General features: G+C 36.9%; 1 protein-coding gene across 7 annotated transcripts in view; it reads left to right on the top strand.

Moving 5' to 3' along the window:
• The window catches only part of VPS8 (VPS8 subunit of CORVET complex), a 395,845-nt gene that overhangs the window by 152,160 nt on the left and 223,589 nt on the right, over nucleotides 1-20,096 (top strand). For all 7 annotated transcript variants that reach the window (XM_069558731.1, XM_069558750.1, XM_069558751.1 and 4 more), the window contains 6 exons: nucleotides 1,313-1,483; nucleotides 10,617-10,691; nucleotides 11,892-11,927; nucleotides 12,815-12,905; nucleotides 13,328-13,374; nucleotides 14,991-15,080. In XM_069558731.1, the coding sequence (XP_069414832.1) occupies nucleotides 1,313-1,483; nucleotides 10,617-10,691; nucleotides 11,892-11,927; nucleotides 12,815-12,905; nucleotides 13,328-13,374; nucleotides 14,991-15,080 (510 nt within the window). The remainder of the gene's footprint in view (nucleotides 1-1,312; nucleotides 1,484-10,616; nucleotides 10,692-11,891; nucleotides 11,928-12,814; nucleotides 12,906-13,327; nucleotides 13,375-14,990; nucleotides 15,081-20,096) is intronic.

Genomic DNA, 20,096 nt, shown 5'->3' with positions numbered 1-20,096 from the left:
AAACTCCCCAACCACAAGTAGCCATTCTAATAGTAGGACAGTGGGTGTTTTTCATTTGTCCTGTGACATATTCATGATATGACCCCTAACCGCATTGCTTTGTAAGTGACCTTTAAAAGGCTTGTTTACAGTGTGTCAACAATTAAAATAGTGAGAGTCTAATCCCAAGAATAATTGCTAAACATGCTAACATTCTTGCTCATTCTTTCTCTTAACCAGGTGACCTTTGAAAGCCTGTAAAAGCTAGCACTAAAGTTTGTACAAGGCTAAATAATGTCTTTTCTGAATGGTACTTTGTTTCTCAAAGTAATCAAGAGAGCACATTACAAAAGTTCTTTGTAAATGGTTTGAGTGTCAAACTCTGTTTTCTGAGAGACAATGTTTTTTTGAAAAACCAAACCTTTCCCTTACAGCAACCACTGCAGTGATAAAGTATATACACGTGTAGCATAGTTAAAAGAGAAAAATCGATCCATTCTTAACTTGATTGGTTTTGATTGTTATTTGATTATGCAGATAATTTCTGAGCATGGAAAGAGATCATATAAATAAACCAAAACTAGTATCAGAGAAAGTGCAGGGGAAATACTTTGTTCTGGCTAATTTGGAATTCTAATTGTACAGATTTTAAGACTTCATTTATTTCTTGAGGAGGAATTGAGAATTTTCAAAAAAAATTTTGAAAATAAATTTTATATGTAACCCAAGAAATTTAATCAAAATGACATCCTTTAGCAGATTTTAACATTATTACTTTTAAAATTGTAATAGTACTCATTAACAAATATTCAGACTATATAGAGAAATAGAGCAAAGAACTCTGCCATAATTTGTAGGTGAAGGAAATATATATTTTTAAAATAGTTTCTATTTTAAAATATGTAATATTTAAATGCTAATGATCATTTTTTGACCAGCTAGGTTTATGAGGTTTCATTGCCATTTTGTTTGATTAATGTCAAAAATAGCAGAAATACAAAGTTAGTCACTTTTAAGTTATTGTGTCAATGTACTATCTTTAAAAAAAATTTGATAAACAGTTTATCCCATAATATCTATTAGGGCTCTCAGTTAGCCTTCTTTTACATTATGAATCACTTTAATACCATCAGAGCTCAATACTGTGCTGTGCACCTGCTGTTCTTTGGGCTGGTACTGAGTAGTTCTTGCTGTGATTGTGTTATCATCACCTGATTGATTAAATGGTTAAGGTCCTCAGTGTCATTTCACTGACTGGCCAAGCTTTCTTCTCTTCCTGGATGATGATGTGGGATGGGCCTCACTTTTGTGTTTCTGTGTGCTTGAATTACAGTGGATAAACTCACGCACAATTGTGCTCTTGGACAGTGTAGAGAAGTTGCATGTGATTGATCGGCAAACTCAGGAGGAGCTGGAAACAGTGGAGATCTCAGAAGTTCAGTTGGTCTATAATAGCAGCCATTTCAAATCACTAGCCACTGGAGGAAACGTGAGCCAGGCGCTGGTAAGGATAATCTGTTATTTTAGCATTGTTTTGATAAACTTGATATTTTGTTGTTTTATTTTAAGAATTCTGAGGAGTTTTTATGTCTTGATGTTTCTTTGAAAACCACTAACTAGGTTGAAGTGGATGTGAATTTATTTGTAAGTATTCAAGAATGTGAATTAAAACAATAATTCCTGTTATCTGCTATTCAGAAATGTAACTAATACCAAAGAAATTTTAACTTTTATACTAAAAATAATGAAGTGAAATTTAAAGTTCATAAGAAAGAAACTGTAAAAGCAAGATATTTTAGAAAGTTTTATGTGGTGACAACAAGCCTGATAGATTTAAGGAATTAAAGACTACAGAGATGGGTAGCTTGTGAGGCTTTGGAAGTATATGGATAATTGCTAAAGACTTGAACAGGTATGAAGACTGTGGTCATTGAAAGGCAGAGAGAGCTTTGAGAGAAAAATTCTTTAGGAATAGGAGATAGATGAAATGTAGGAGTCTGCAGAGAAGGAAGACCTAAAAGTTATTTTAGTATTGCTGCTGCTGCTGCTGCTAAGTCGCTTCAGTCGTGTCTGACTCTGTGCGACCCCATAGACAGCAGCCCATCAGGCTCCTCCGTCCCTGGGATTCTCTAGGCAAGAACACTGGAGTGAGTTGCCATTTCCTTCTCCAATATTAATTTTACTATATTTTAAGCAATGACAGTGGCATTTAGCTATTTACACAGGTGTGTGTGCCAAGTTTTTGCGACCCTATGGATTGCAGCCCACCAGCCTCTTCTGTCCCTGGGATTGTCCAGGCAAGAATACTGAAGTGGGTTGCCATGCCCTCCTACAGGGGATCTTCCCAACCCACATCTCTTATGTCTCCTGCATTGGCAGGGGGGTCCAGTTCGATTCCTGGATAGGGAAGATCCACTGGAGATGGGATAGATTACCCACTCCAGTATTCTTGGGCTTCCCCTGTGGCTCAGCTGATAATCCATCTGCAATGCAGAAGACCTGGGTTCGATTCCTGGGTTGGGAAGATCCCCTGAAGAAGGAAAAGGCTACCCACTCTAGTATTCTGGCCAAGAGAATTTCATGGATTGTATAGTCCATGGGGGTCACAAAGAGTTGGACAGGATGGAGCAACATTCACTTCACTCTTAACCACTAGTGCCACCAGGGAAGCCCATTTACATAGGTAGTTTACAGTTAAATTACTTGAAATTGTGATCTCATGTTTGCTAAGTCAGTAATCTTTAAGCAGGAAATTTAGACTCTTGTGGAGCTTCTCTGTATAATTTCCCGGAAAAAAATAGTAATGAAGGTCTTATTTATGAGTGTCTAAAGCATCACTATGAACAAAGCTAGTGGAAGTGATGGAATTCCAGTTGAGCTATCTCAAATCCTAAAAGATGATGCTGTGAAAGTGCTGCACTCAATATGCCAGCAAATTTGGAAAACAGTCAGTTTTCATTCCAATCCCAAAGAAAGGCAATGCCAAAGAATGCTCAAACTACTGCACAATTGCACTCATCTCACATGCTAGTAAAGTAATGCTCAAAATTCTTCAAGCCAGGCTTCAGCAGTACGTGAACCGTGAACTTCCAGATGTTCAAGCTGGTTTTAGAAAAGGCAGAGGAACCAGAGATCAAATTGCCAACATCTGCTGGATCATGGAAAAAGCAGGAGAGTTCCAGAAAAACATCTATTTCTGCTTGATTGACTATGCCAAAGCCTTTGACTGTGTGGATCACAAGAAACTGTGGAAAATTCTTCAAGAGATGGGAATACAAGACCACCTGACCTGCCTCTTGAGAAATCTATATGCAGGTCAGGAAGCAAAAGTTAGAACTGGACATGGAACAACAGACTGGTTCCAAATAGGAAAACGAGTACATCAAGGCTGTATATTGTCACCCTGCTTATTTAACTTGTATGCAGAGTACATCATGAGAAATGCTGGACTGGAAGAAACACAAGCTGGAATCAAGATTGCTGGGAGAAATATCAATAACCTCAGATATGCAGATGACACCACCCTTATGGCAGAAAGTGAAGAAGAACTAAAAAGCCTCTTGATGAAAGTGAAAGAGGAGAGTGAAAAAGTTGGCTTAAAGCTCAACATTCAGAAAACAAAGATCATGGCATCTGGTCCTGTCACTTCATGGGAAGTGGATGGGGAAACAGTGTAAACAGTGTCAGACTTTATTTTTGGGGCCTCCAAAATCACTGCAGATGGTGACTGCAGCCATGAAATTAAAAGACGCTTACTCCTTGGAAGAAAAGTTATGACCAACCTAGATAGCATACTCAAAAGCAGAGACATTACTTTGCCACAAAGGTCCGGCTAGTCAAGGCTATGGTTTTTCCTGTGGTCATGTATGGATGTGAGAGTTGGACTCTGAAGAAAGCTGAGCACCGAAGAATTGATGCTTTTGAACTGTGGTGTTGGAGAAGACTCTTGAGAGTCCCTTGGACTGCAAGGAGATCCAACCAGTCCATCCTAAAGGAGACCAGTCGTGGGTGTTCTTTGGAAGGACTGATGTTGTAGCTGAAACTCCAATTCTTTGGCCACCTCATGCGAAGAGTTGACTCATTGGAAAAGACTCTGATGCTGGGAGGGATTGGGGGCAGGAGGAGAAGGGGACGACAGAGGATGAGATGTCTGGATAGCATCACCGACTCGATGGACATGAGTTTGGGTGAGCTCTGGGAGTTGGTGATGGACAGGGAGGCCTGGCGTGCTGCAGTTCATGGGGTCACAAAGAGTCGGACTGAACTGAACACATAGTATCTTGCTCAAATCTCCCTGAGATATTAGAACTTCAGAGCATAAATATATGTGAAAGAGTCTTCCAGTATTTTCAGAATTTAGAAACTAGGCAAATCCAGAAGAAGAAATGGTGATTCAATAGAATTCACTAGGTTAAGAATAATTATTATCCCACACTTAGATGTTTTCTTTTGTCTGGAAGTGTAAAAGTGTCAGTCACTTGGTCATGTCTGACTCTTTGTGACCTCATGGACTGTAGCCCACCAGACTCCTCTGTCTGGAATTTCCCTGGCAAGAATACTGGAGTGGGTAGCCATATCCTTCTCCAGGGGATCTTCCTGACCCAGGAATCAAACCTGGGTCTCCCACATTGAGAGCAGATTCTTTTCTGTCTTAACAGGGAAGCCCCCAGATCAGCTCTCCCTGACTCCTAGCAACTGCGGCAGCAGTGGCAGTGGTGGCAGTCTCAAGAGTGATGATTAAAAACATTGATAGACTTTGAACTTGTGCTTTCAGCCATGATGGAATAGTAGGGACTGGATTTGCTCTCCTGTCTGAGAAAAAAAGAAAAATAAAGGAAAAAAAACAAAAATAGTAATTTTCAAGAGACTAGTGAACTTGAAAATAGAATGATATAATCTATCCAAAATGAAACAGAAAAAAATTTAAAAAAAAATGTTAGTGACCAGTGAGGTAGCGAGAAGTAGCCTAATGTGTGGTAGAAATCGCTGAAGGAGAGGAGAGAAAAAATTAGAAGAAATAATGGTCAGAAACTTTCCAAAACAATAAACACAGAATTTCAAGAAGCTCAGTGAACCCAAACACAAGTAAAATGAACAGATTGATTCAAATGAATTGGAAAGAGGAAATATTAGAGCAGGCAGAGGAGGAAGACACATTAAGTGCAGAGGATCAGCAGTAAGTGTAAGAGCAGATTTCTCATCTGCCATAATCTGCAGTAGTCTCCAGACAGATATACCAAATGGCCAAAAAGCAGATGACAGGATATTCAGCATCATTAATCATTATGGAAATGCAAATCAAAATCACAATGAGATACCACTTCATGCCTCCCTCGATAGCTGTAATCAAAGAGACAATAACAACTGTTGACTACAATGCATAAAAATTGGAACACTCATATTTTGCTTGTTGGACATAGTACAGCCACTATAGAAAACATTTTGGCAGTTACTTAAAATATTGAAGATTCCATGTGATAGAGCAGTTCTATTCCTAGCTAGCTACTCAAGAGGAATGAAGCCATATCTCCACAAAAACACTTGTACACAGATGTTCATAGCAGTAGTATTCATAATAGCCAAAGAGTCAAAACAGAAAAAATGTCCACCAGCTGATAAATGGATAAGCAAAATGTGGCATGTCTATGTGGTAGGGTGCTATTCTTCAGTTTAAGAAATGAACTATTCACACGTGCTGCAGCATGGATGAGCCTCTGAAATACTGTGTTAAGTGAAAGAAGCCATATGGAAAGACCATGTATTGTTTGAGTCTATTCATATGAAATGTCCAGAAAAGGTAAATTTATAGAGACAGATGTAGATTAATAGAACTAGGACTAAGAGTGGGAATGAGAATTGACTGGAAGTGGGTAAAAGTTATCTTTGTGGAGTGATGGAAATATTCTGAAATTGGATTTTAGCAATGGTTGAACAACTGTGCATTTACAAAATGTTATTGTATACTTAATGAGTGAATTTTATGGTATGTAAATTATCTTAATATTGTCATTTAACAAAAGAAGTTGACTATTTAAAACAAAAGTAATGATATTTTGTGGTACATACTTAATGATATGTAGAAGTAATAGGATGACAGAAATAGTACATAGCAGGGAGTGGGGAGAAGGAAGTATATTACTCTAAAGTTCTTAACATTATACATCAAATTGTATATTATAAATGTAGACTGAGATTAGTTAAAGTTGCATATTATAAACACTAGAGTAGTCACTGAAAAAGTATCCCTTTATAAGTCAATAGTAGCAAAAAAAATGGATGTTAAAAAATATTAAATTCAATGAAGCATTAAAAAAGAAGAGGTAGTACAGGTGGAAAACAATAAGATCTAAATCCAACTATATCAATAATTATAAGAAATGGAAGATGTCTAAACATTTCAGTTGAAAGGCAGGGATTGTCATACTGGATTTAAAAAAAGCAGGACCAACTCTATGCTGTCTACAAAAAGCTCTCATTAAATACAAAGTCATAGATAAGTTAAAAGTAAGAGGAAAGAAAAAGACATATTGTGCAAATACTAATAATTAAAATGGCTATTTTAATATCAGATTAAGTAGATTTCTGAGTAAGGAATGTTGCCAGAGATAAAGAGAAATTTCAAATTGATAAGAAGATTAATTCATCAAGAAGACATAATAATCTTAAAGGCTTAAGCACCCAATAACAGACCTTCAAAATATGAGACGATAACAAATTTAAAAAGAGAAACAGACAAGTCCACAATTAGAGTTTGGACAATTCAAAACTCCTTTATTAGTAATTAATAGAATAAGCAGACAGAAAACCATCAAGGGTATATAGAAGACTTAAAAAGAATTATTGACCAGCTTGACGTAACTGATATTTATAGAGTATTCCACCCAGCAAAAGCAAATTACAAACTTTCTCAAGTGCAAATGGAGCATCCAATAAACTATATGCCAGGCCATAAAGCAAACAACAGTAAATTATTGAATCATCTGGGTAAATCTGGAGGAAACTTAAATATTTGGAAATTAAGTAACACCTTTATTAATAACCCATAAGTCAAAGAAGAAATCTCAAAGGAAGTTATAATATATTTTGAACTAAATGAAAGTGAAAATGCAGCATATGAAAATCTGTGGCCTCAGACAGCTCATGCAGCTCAGCATTTTCACACAAAACAAAGCAGAAGATCTAAAAAGACATCTCTCCAAAGAAGACATGCAGGTGGCTCATAGGTACATGAAAGATTGCTCCTTACTAGAGAAATGCAAATTGAAACAACACGAGGTATCACCTCACACCAGTCAGAATGGCTAGCATCAAAGCACTGACAAATAATCGGTGCTGGAGAGAGTCAGAGGAAAAGGAACCCTCCTGCACTGTTGGTGGAAATGTACATTGGTCCAGTCACTATGGAGAACAGTATGGAGATTCCTTAAAATAGTAAAAATAGAGTTACCATATGATCCATCAATCCCACTGCTGGACATATATCCAGAAAAAAATATCATGCAAAAAGATACGTGCAGTCTAACGTTCATCGCACTATTTACGATAGATAGCCACGACGTGTTGTGTATACATGGAAGCAACCTAAATGTTCATCGATAGATGAATGGATAAAGAAGATGTGGTGTATATATATATATACACACAGAGACACACAGTGGAATATTACTCAGCTATAAGAATGCCAGATACAGCAATACAAATGTACCTAGAGATTATCATACTAAAGTAAACCAGAGAAAGACAAATATCATATGATATCACTCATATGTGGAATTTTAAAAAAAGATGCAAATAAACTTATTTACAAAAACAGAAACAGGCTCATAGACATAGAAAAAACAACCATGGTTACCAAATGAGAGAGTGGGGAGGGATAATTAGGAATTTGGGATTAACGTATGCACACTACTATGTCTAAAATAGATAACCAACAAGGACCTACTGTATAGCACAGGGAACTGTATTCAATATTTTATAATCTATAAGGGAAAAGAATCTGCAAAAGAATGTATATATGTAAAATAACTGGATCACTTTGCTGTACGCTTGAACTAACACAACATTGTAAAGTAACAAAAATCTGGGGTCTGTAAGTCAATTTGAGGGTAATTTATAGCTTTAAATGGGCTTCCCTGGTAGCTCAGCTGGTAAAGAATCCACCTGCAATGTAGGAGAACCCAGTTTGATTCCTGGGTCAGGAAGATCCCCTAGAGAAGGAATAGGCTACCCATTCCAGTATTCTTGGGCTTCCCTGGTGGCTCAGCTGGTAAAGAATCTGCCTGCAATAGGGAGACCTGGGTTCGATACCTGGGTTGGGAAGATCCCCTGGAGAAGGGAATGGCTACCCACTCAGTATTCTGACCTGGAGAAGTCCATGGACTGTATAGTCCATGGGGTCACCAAGAATTGGACATGACTGACTGACTTTTACTTTCACTATAGCTTTAAATATCTTAAAAAAATCTCAAATTTGAGATTTTTATTTAAGTTTCTTTTAAGTTTTTATCTTAAAGAAACAGAGAAGAGCAAATAAATTGGAAATATATTAAAGGAAGAAATAACAAAAGTGAACACAAATCAGTTAAGTAAGAAGAGGACAAACAGTAGAGAAAATCAAAGAAAATAAAGCTTGTTTTTTAAAAGATAAATAAAATTGATAAAACACTAGTGAGAGTAATTCAGAAAAAAGGTGCAGTTACTAATATCAGGAATGAGAGAGATACAATCACTGTGTAGTCTGAAAATATTAAAAAGATAATATAAATAACTTTGTGCCTAAAAATTAAACAATTTTAGATGAAGTGGAAAAATTCTTTGAAAGGTACAGATTACTAAAGCTGACCAAGAAGAAATGAAAATCGAAGGGGTTATATGTTAGTTTGATTTCCTACAAAGAAAATCCAAGCATAGATAGCTTCACTAGTAAAGTCTATCATAATTAAGGAAAAAATACCAATTTTACATAAAAATCTTTTTAAAAATAGAGGAAAAGGGAGCACATAATTCTTTTTATGATATCAGCTTACCTCTGATAATAAAACTGAAGACATTGCAATAAAGTATAATACAGACCAATGACCTCATGAGCATAGAAGCAAAAATCTGTGAAATAGTAGTAAATAGAAGTCAGCAATGTATGAAAAGCAGAATCATTATCAAATGGTATTTATCCAAGTCACGCCTGGCTGGTTTAACATTCAAAAGTCAATGTTATTCACTATATTAGTTTATCGTAAAAGAAAGGTCGTAATACCATCTCAAAAGACGTAGAAAAAGCATTTCACAAAATTCAGTATCCGTTTCTGATAAAATTCTTAGCAAACTAGGAATAGAAGGGAGCTTCTTTGGCTTGATTAAAAAGAACATCTACAAAAATCCTACCACTAACATTGTACTTATATTTAAAGTGGTACTGCCAGAAACCCAGACTGAAGAAAAAGTGCAAAACCCTGATTCTGATCTTCCAGAGGAAATACAGAAGCAGAGGAACATGTTAAGATTCCACTGGGATGCCGTTAGCAAAATTCAGATAGTAGGAAACTCCAGTGAATAAGTGTTCCAGTGTCTTCAACAAATAAACTTCATGGAAAGCAAAGGACTGTGAGAGATGGAGGCACACTGACTCTTAAGAGATGTATCAGCCTGCTTCAGTGTGTGGCCTGTATTTGAGTCTTGACTTAAACAAATGAAATGTAGAAACAAAGAAGAAAAATCTCAGTAACGTTTGACATTTATGAGGCAATTTGAAATCCAAACACTGATCAGATACTTGATATTGAGGAATGATTGTTAATTTTTAAAAATCTGTCAAGGCAATTGTGTGGTTATGTTAAAAAGGATTTATTATGCATATACTGAATTTTTGTAAATGAGGTGTCCAAAATCTGAGATTCATTTCAGAATTATTACCGTGTTATAGAGGAGTCAGTGGGAATTATAGATGAAACAAGATTGAGCTTATAATTAATGAAGCTAGTTACTGGATACATTGGGTTCATTATTTTATTCTGTCTACCTTTGTATATATTTTTATAATTTCATAAGAAAAATGACTAGTTACCAGTTCTTGACCACATATATTTTGAAAGATTTATAAATGCTACTGTATTTAAGCCTCTCAGAAACTGCATGGGTTTCAAAGATGAAAAAACAGTGTCAGAACTTTGAAATTTGCAACCCAGATTTATCAGGCAGGAAGTCTTGTTTCTATTTGCTGGGTTGTGCTGACTTTCATATACTGTGCTGCTTTACCTTCCTGTTTGCTTTTGTGTGTTTTGTTGATATTTATTTCAAAGAACTTGGAGGTATCATTTCAATTAGCCCTATTCTTTGCCAGAAGCAGTGATTACTTGTCATCCAGTAGTGGGCAGGTTGCAATGGTTTTTCTTCAGATTTAGAAGTTGACATGTTCCTCCCTTTTTTGCATTACTCTGAAAGATAAAAAGACCATATATGAGCAGAGAGCTACTTTTTGCGCTTTGTCTTTTCTGCCACTTCCACAGCCAGAGTAGCACTGGGCCGACATTTTTTCCCCACTCACTCACAGGATGAAACTATATTGTCTCTGTAATCCACATTCTTGAAAATTTGAAATTTCTAATGCATATAGTTTTTTACCTTAAAATTTTTTTTTCCAGGCTTTGGTTGGAGAGAAGGCTTGCTATCAATCCATAAGTAGCTATGGTGGTCAGATCTTTTATTTGGGAACAAAAGTAAGTGCTTCCACTTTGTGACTTGGCGTTTGTTTGTGTCAGGAGAGTTGGGGCTGAAGGAGGTTGCTGGTAAAGAGAGCAGTACATTACAGAGTGAATACTGATCAGCAGTAATTGAAAACTTTGAAGGGTTAGATGATCATGATGTTTAATTAATTTTTTAAAAGATTGCCCCTTAATTTTATTATAGGTTATTAGAAGATATTGAATATAGTTCTCTGTACTGTACAACTAATTAATTTCCTCTACTTTTAGACATACTATATTTTTACCTTTGCTTAGGTTCTGGTTAACAATAGGATGCTTATTTTCTTTATTCAGAGGTATACTTTCTCAATCTTCCTTCGTATTTATGTTTTCATGACCAGAAAGATAACTTTATCATATGTATTTGTCATGTAATTAAGATGTGCTTTAGCTTAGATCAGCTTGTGCTCACTCGCTCGATTGTGTCCAACTCTTTGTGACCCCATAGACTGTAGCCCGCCAGGCTCCTATGTCCATGGGATTTCCCAGGCAAGAATACTGGAGTGGGGTTGCCATTCCCTCCTCTAGGGGATCTTCTCAACCCAGGAACTGAACCCGTGTCTCCTGCATTTGGCAGGCAGATTCTTTATCACTGTACCACCTGGGAAGCCCTAGATCAGCTTAGGATATATTATTAATCAAATGCACTGAGATATTTGACTTAGAATAGGAACTTTTTGTATATCAATTTGTCCCCGTTTTTTTTGAACTTTTTGTTTATCAATTTGTTTTTGTTTTTTAAAGCTTTTTGTCTATCAGTTTGTTCCTTGTTTTTTTAAACTCAGCATGGAAAAACTTAGCATGTTGGGAGATTGGATTTTCCTTCTTCTTTGTCCATGGAATGAACTCCTTGGACTATAGACTTACTCACCTTTAAATGTTTGGTGCACTCTTATTTTTTATTGTCCACGCCACATGGCATGTAGGTTCTTAGTTCCCCAACTAGGGAGCAAACCTGCCTGCAGTAGAAGCATGGAGTGTTAACCACTGGACTGCCAGGGAAGTCCCTGTTTTACTTTTTAATGTGGGCTCTTGAACGACCCTTTACTTTTAAGTGTAATATGACATATTTTTACTTAAAGAGATGTAAAATGAGATGGAGAACTGAGACAAATGTGTCTCTCAAATAAGTCTCTTGGAGATGATAAGTCTAATTTCCTTCTCATTTTCTAGTCTGTTTATGTGATGATGCTGAGGAGCTGGAGGGAGGTGAGTCCAGAGTAATTTTATATATTAGCGCTATTGAATTGCACACATCTTAGCATTTTTTGTTTTAGGAAAAGATTATTTGGATTTGTGCTTTTTAATTTCAGAAGCGTATATCAAAGCCATTCTATCATATACTTGATTTGATAAAACTAACTCACGATAAGGTTTGGCTGTGTATATAGAAAATTCAAAATACCAGTCGTATAAAAGATCGTTCTCTCATGTAACAGCTGTCTTGGAGGTACACAGTCTGTGGCTAATATGGCAGCTCCATGGTCTTTGTCATACTACCCTATTTCAAAAAAGAAGATTTCACCATTCTTGTGTATGGATTCTAGTCTCAAGGTCATTTTATGTTCCAGTATAACTGCTGGAGCTCCAGCTGTTAAGTCCACATTCCAGGAAGGAGGAAACAGAAGAGAAGTCTGGCCCTGACCTTTTAAGGTCACAGTCCAGAAATGTCCAAATAACACTTCCTTTTATCATTGGCCAGAAGTTAGTCACATGGCCCCAAGTGACCACAGGAGAGTCTTAGAAATGTCCTTTAGCTGTCTAAAGGTTTATTGCTATCTCAAACAAACTTGGAATTTGTTATGAAGGAGGAGGGATTGAATGGATATCGTGGCAACTAGCTGTTTCTGCTCTAGCAACATTCTAGCTGTTTCCTCTTTTCAGGTTTAGGCTGTAGCGCCTTATACCAACTTATACAGTCACTGTACTATCCAGTACTTTATGAAATTGTTTTCCTTGGAAATAAGATAGTCACATGGTTATTATAATTTTAGCTAATAAGCAACAACTTCTGTAAAGACACTAGGTAGAATAGGAATTTTTACTGGTGATTGGTCAGACAAAGGGGTGTGGTTTCTCTCATTTATTCATTTTAGAGAGTGGATCACCTCTTGAAACAAGACTGTCTTACAGAAGCTTTGGCTCTGGCATGGTCTTTCCATGAAGGAAAAGCAAAAGCAGTAGTAGGTAAGTCAACAGAACACTGGTGTAGTAGGTACTGCTTTTCTGGAGCAGAGAAAATGAATAATATTAATCATTCACAGAACACTTTTTATTTAGTGTTCAAGTGCTTTATAAGCAAGATGTTATAAGAAGATTTTCAGGAAAAAAGGTTAATGACAAATACAGGATATAGAATTTTAAATGTCACGTTTAAAATTCATTTCATAAGGAAAATTAAACTGTTAGAACAAAAGGAAAGTACACTGACATGCTATCTGGTCCAGTCGATGGGAGGTGGTCCTGTTATGGCATATTACGCAACATTTTGCTACCTAGATTTGTTGTATCTATTGTTAGCATAGGTTATCAATAGAAGACCAGAGCAGTTTCACTCCTGAAGAGGTGGATTAACTTCGGATTTAATGCTGGGTTTTGCTTCTCTGCAGGATTATCAGGGGATGCCAGTAAGCGAAAGGCTATTGTTGCAGATCGGGTGAGTATTTTAATAGGGTCTTTACTGGGTTACATCTTGGACGTGATTAGGTAAATGACTACAGTCAAGGAGAGAGTGTATAAAAAAGCAAATCAGATGATAATTCCTTGGTGTTACTGTGAATGCTTTTGTAAATTCCTTCTTATCGCCTTTTCTTTTTTCCCTTGCTCACTCTTTAATGAAGATTATAAATAGCGAAATAGCCAGAAGACAGCAGACAGGAGGAGGAAGAAAACACAGGGATCTGGATTGTTTCTGAACTTAATTGTAGCCCATAGGATGCTGACATTTATTATAAACTGATAAGTAATAATTAGAAATACTATATGTGCAAGTATTGGTATTGCCTGAGGTAGCAAAGATGGCTGATGTTTATTATTGTTCACTTCAGTCTCTCAGTCATGTCCAACTCTTTGTAACCCCATGAACCATAGCACGCTGTGTCCATCACCAACTCCCGGAGTTTACCCAAACTCATGTCCATTGAATTGGTGATGCCATCCAACCATCTCATCTTCTCTTGTCCCCTTCTCCTCCTGCCCTCAGTCTTTCCCAGCATCAGGGTCTTTTCAAATGAGTCAGCTCTTCGCATCAGGTGGCCAAAGTATTAGAGTTTCAGCTTTAACATCAGTCCTTCCAATGAACACCCAGGACTGATTTCCCCTAGGATGGACTGGTTGGATCTCCTTGCAGTCCAAGGGACTCTCAAGAGTCTTCTCCAGCACCACAGTTCAAAAGCATCAATTCTTCGGTGCTCTGCTTTCTTTATAGTCTGACTCTCACATCCATACATGACCACAGGAAAAACCATAGCCTTGACCAGATGGACCTTTGTTGGCAAAGTAATGTCTCTGCTTTTGAATATGCTATCTAGGTTGGTCATGACTTTTCTTCCAAGGAGTAATTGTATTTTAATTTCATGGCTGCAGTCACCATCTGCAGTGATTTTGGACCCCCCAAAATAAAGTCTGCCACTGTTTCCATGTCTATTTCCCATGAAGTGATGGGACCAGATGCCATGATATTAGTTTTCTGAATGTTGAGCTTTAAGCTGTTAATTAGCATTAATATGGCTAATGTTAATATTTAATACTAGCTTTGTTTTCCTAGTCTAGGCTTGCCTGAATTCATATACTGTTGTCATTTGTCCCCCTTTTTATTGTGCAAATGCATTGGTAAAAATTAGATTCCAAATTAGTATAAACATTTAGAAAACATATATAGAAACTGGTCATTCCCAAGACTTGTAAATGATTCTCTTAGTTTCTGGTAGAAAGAATTGCCTGTATGTGTTCTTTAGGGAAAGATCTATGCAGAGGATAACTGAAGAGGTAAACATCAACATTTTATTTCATTTTTATTTCACACTAATGGCATCTGGAACCTGGAGGTATTTATTAGGAAAGATTAGCAAATTGTTACTAACACTGAGCCTGAAAGAAATTAGGCTGGGGTTAAAAAATGGGGAAATAAAGCCACTAAAATTTTAAATTGTATTTTTTTCATAAAATAACCAAGCCTGATTCTGTATTATTTAAGATCATATATATTAAGATGACATATATTAAGTATTAAAAAGCTTTAGAGACATATTTTAATTACCATTTTCCTTACAGATGGTAGAAATCCTATTGCATTATGCAGACCGAGCTCTAAAAAAGTGCCCAGACCAGGGAAAAATCCAAGTGATGGAGCAACATTTTCAGGTACACATTTGCAAGTGCTTCTAATAGACATTACTATGAACAGGTCTAGAACTGGTCTTTGATATTATTTGAGAATGGAACTTTCATGTTTTGCTTAAACATTTTTCAGTATTCAGAGCTTTATTACAGGGTTTATGGAACATTCTCAGTTATTAAATTTTGAAGTAACAGGTGTACAGACACGTGGGAACAGATGAGTAAATGTTGTGGGGTGTCAGTGCTTAGGTACTTGGTGCTTCATGGAAGGAACGGATGTGTGTATGACGGTACATACCTGTGAATTGACACCTTACACCTTGCTGATGACTAACACTTTTGTTGACTTGTTGAACAAGTGGACCACCAAGGTTTAAATTTAGCGCTCTTAGGAGCACCTGTGATTCAAGAATAGGTACATTGCAAAAAAATTATGATCTCTTAAATACACTAATAAAAAAACCTTTAGTTTCTCTTGAAACTCAGTGAAAATAGAAGTCAAGGAATGATTTAAAGATCTGCACAGTGTTTATTATAAGAGTATTTACCATTTGCAATCATCTCAAAGTATATTTGTTGGGAATCTGTTTCTTCTTCACTCTTTTAACAAATATTTGAGGGTCTGGTACAGCAGTCAGCAAACATTTTCTAAAAAGGGCCAGATGGTAAAATTTAAGCTTTGTGGGGTACATATGGTCCCTGTCACATGTTCGTCCATGTGATTTTTTTTTTTAAACTTGTTTTTAAACAACCCTTTAAAAGTGTAAAAACCATTCGTAGCTGGGAGCCATTCAAAAACCGGCTGTGGACAGGACTTGGCCCATGGGTCAAAGTGTGCAACCTCTGGTCTAATATGTTCTAGGCACTGGATGATAGTGTGCAAAAGATGTGTGCTTCTTGTTATCTTGAAGTTAATAGTCTAGTCAAAATAACTTTTCTTGTGCACATTAGTGGACACGTTTAGAAATAATACAGGGTTTTGGAGTTGGAGGAGCAGACACAGCTCATATCTTTTTATATTTCCATTTGTTGCTCTTAACTTTGGAAGGCAAGAGTAGATATGGCAGTAAACAGTTGGAGGGTATCAGAGCAGGATTTGGTTTCCTGACTGTACTATTGAATGCCATCGTATTGGGCTTCTAGCAAAGTAACGTTTATTACCTTGTGGCTAGAGCCTCATTAAATTTGAAGTGAAGAAGAGAAAGGAGCTTATATAAGGTTATAGAAATAGATAAGCTAGGAGGAAAACATATGGCAGAAAGAAAGCATTTGGGGACAGAACTATTTAGGAATAGTACCTGCTATATAAATGATTTTGTATATCACTGCAGTATATAGAGAAAAGAAAACTCAGTATTTTAACAAGAGGATATCTGTTATCAAGAAGTGATAGAAAAAAAAAAGTGGTAGGATGGTACTCATGTAAGAACTCTGGTTGTTGGAAGGTGTACTTTGGTGAAAAGAAACATCCAATAGGGAATGCTTAGAGGGGTTAATGAGGAGGATATGTGTGTGTGCGTGTGTACACATGGCGTGCGTGTGAATATACACATAAGGTAGAAACCACTTTGTTGGGGAAGAACCTGGTAGAGAGCTGTAAAAGGAAAAAGGAAACAAAAGTGATGTTCTGACAGAGAAATATTAAGGAATCTCGGCATGACAGGGACTGTAGATGATGGTTTCTAAAACAGATTTTAAAATTTTACTGAGAAACAAATTATGGTAGTAATTAACCATCTAGATATTTGTCAAAAGTTTAATTCTGCTAAAAGAGTATCTAATAAAATTTTGATTTATTAATCACTTAGCCTCATAGGCGATAAACAAAACAGTGGTGGGAATCATTATTCTGAATTTACTTTTTACCAATGATTGGGGAAGTAGAAGAGATAAACTATTGATAGAAAAATTATCTCTTTATTTTAAAGATTATAATAACATCTCATGAGGAAAAATAACATTGCGGATCCTGTATTTTAGAAAGCAGATATTTCAGGGAAAAAAAATGGGCACGGTCTCATGGTTATAGGCCAAAATACTAACATACCCCTAAATACTAAAAGATTCACAAAGAACAGGACTTTTTTTTTTAAACTTTTTATTTTGTATTGGGGTATAGCCAGTTAACAGTGTTGTGACAGTTTCAGGTGAACAGCAAAGGTACTCAGCCATACATACACGTGTATCCATTCTCCCCCATACTCTCCTCTCATCGAGTCTGCCAGATAACATTGAGCAGAGCTCCGTGCACTATACAACAGGTGCTTGTTGATTGTTCATTTTAAATATAGCAGGGTGTACATGCCTATCCCAAACTCCCTGTCCTTTCTCCCCATCCTTCCCCCCGGCAACCATAAGATCGAAGAATAGGAAATTCTTAAATTTTGACACAATAACCACAAACAATCCAAAGAGAAAAGACATGGGGAAGAATGTTGAGAGAAGTATGTCTATAAAACACAAAACATCTACCAAAGTTGGAGAGAGGTGGATAACCAAAGATACTTGTCAAAAGCGTGAAGAATCTATATGACTATCAGAAAAGAGACTCGTATGGTCCAGATTGTACCTACCAAGATACTAAAGGACACAGAGGGGTTTTGACAAAGATTAACCTAATACATATATTACATGCCAAGTACTACGTGAAGGGTGTGGCATTCATTTTTGTTTAATTCCTGCAACAACCCCATGAAGTAGATCCTGTTTTTATCCTCATTTTATAGAAGAGGAAGTTTAGGCTGAGAGGGGTTAAGTGACTTCTGAAGATGATAATGCTGATAAAGTTTGGGGTCAGAACTCCAGTCCAGGATATTCTGACTTCAAAACCCAGCTCTTAAGTAACCATTGTACTGTATTGTTGTTTTCAGAGCAAGTTCAGGGACAGGATGTGTGAGAAGGGGTGATATTAGTAGACGATCAGGAATGATAATTATAACAAACATCTAAAGTATTCAGTGCTTACTGTATGGCAGACACTGTTACAAACCATTTACACATGTTAGCTTATTTAATTCCTGTAACTCTGTGAGGTAGGTTTTGTCATTATTCACATTTATGAGTGAGACCGAGGCACAGAGAGGTTATATCACCTGTTGCAGATCACACAGCTAGTGAACAATAGAGCTGGGGTTAGAATCCAGTACTGGGACTTCAGAGTCCACATCTGGAATGCTACACTCTACCCTGGAGCAACACTTCTGGTTTTGCTTCCCTTTTCATGAGCACAGAGAGTGGTCTTTTAAAATGGAAAAGTCCAGATAAATATATTAAAGAAACAGGCTGAAGCCCAGCATATGTTTCATATAGTTACATTATGATTGTTCAGATCTCAAGACCCAGTGGAATTATAACCCATAGTCCTATTTGAACAGTCAGAGCTATCTAAATAATTTGTAAGTAACTTTGGATCAGTTTTCAAATAAGGCACACTTGCTTAAGCATGGATGCCTAAGCAGAGAAGACATAGCTTATTTCACTCAGGAGGATATACTTTTGAAAAAGGTGATCTTTAGCCCATTAGGATGAGTAAAATTCATGCACAAATGGCCACAAATCTGCTGTTTTAAGTGTTAAATTGTAAATATTTAATCATAAAATAGTAAAATAGGTTAACTCTTACCATGTAATCTTGTAGAAGAAAAGTAGATGTAGGCACTATCCGCTGTAACCCCACTGTGGTTTGTGAACATTTTCCATGAGTTCACTTAAGAACAACCTTGCTGAACTCATAAAAACTGCACTTTTGAAAGGAATTTGAGGACACTACATTCATGCAATGCTTATTACATAACATCTTGATTTTGTTAAAGCATTTGCCTTAGTTTTCCATTACCCTCATTGCTGAGATGGATTAGTAAATAGTAGATTTATAGATGATGAACATCCCTACTCCAAAGAGTATTCTTGCAGGCCTAGTATTAATTACTTTCTAGGGCTCTTTCATATCCAAGTTTTTATCATTGATTTGGATGAAGATTTATTGAGTGGCTTGTCGAATTTGGATAGAACCAAGAATCAGGGTCCAAAATGATCTTGACAGAGTGCAATCAAAATTGTTATGAGGTGAAATTTAGCAAAGATAGACATCAAGACTAGCACTAGATTCAAATAATTAAATTGAATGCATCCTGGGTTGGGAAAATCTAGCTGGACAGGATTTTAGTTGACCATAAACTTAGTATGAGTCAATTGTGTATTAAGACCCAGATAGCCACTGGGCTATGTGTTGAAAATAAAAGTCTAAATAAGGTAGTTTATGGACTGTTGACAGACCAGTTTTTATCCAACAACTGGGCTGCTGGGAGGTTTTAAAAACAACAGTTAAAAAATACCGGAGTTGTTTAATCTGGGGAGAAAGTAAGTACAGACGTGGCTGCTTTCAGATGGTGAAGGACTATCATAGGGAGATTTATTGTACTGCAGCAGAGGCAAGGCTAGAATGTGAAAGTGAAAGTCGTTCGGTTGTGTCAGACTCTTTGTGACCCCATGGACTATACAGTCCATGGAATTCTCTAGGCCAGAATACTGGAGTGGGTAGCCTTTTCCTTCTCCAGGGCATCTTCTCAACCCAGGTCTCCTGCATTGCAGGCAGATTCTTTACCAACTGAGCTATCAGGGAAGCCCATAAGTGGGTAGAAATCAGGAGAAGGTCTAGTTCAGTTTTAAATGATCTAACGATTATGTAATAAGTCTTGGACTGTGTACCTCCTACTGTCAAATGTTGAAGTAAAAGAATGATGACCAGCTAACTAGGAGATTTTTTTGATTAATTAATTTATTTTAATTGGAGGATTATGACAGTATTGTGGTGGTTTTTGCCACACATCACCATGAATCAGCCACAGGTGCACGTGTGTCCCCCATCCTGAGCCCCTCTGCAATCCCCCTCCCCACCCCACCCCTCTGGGTTGGCCCAGAGCACCAGCTTTGGGTTCCCTGCTGCATGCATAGAACTTGCACTGGTCATCTGTTTTACATAAGGTAATGTACATGTTTCAGAAGGCGAAGTGGGATGATTTGAGAGAATAACATTGAAAC

Source organism: Ovis canadensis, chromosome 1, assembly GCF_042477335.2.
Source record: "Ovis canadensis isolate MfBH-ARS-UI-01 breed Bighorn chromosome 1, ARS-UI_OviCan_v2, whole genome shotgun sequence".
NCBI lineage: Eukaryota > Metazoa > Chordata > Mammalia > Artiodactyla > Bovidae > Ovis > Ovis canadensis.
The sequence above is the reverse complement of the archived record's forward strand: the minus strand, read 5'-3'. Positions and strand labels throughout refer to the sequence as shown.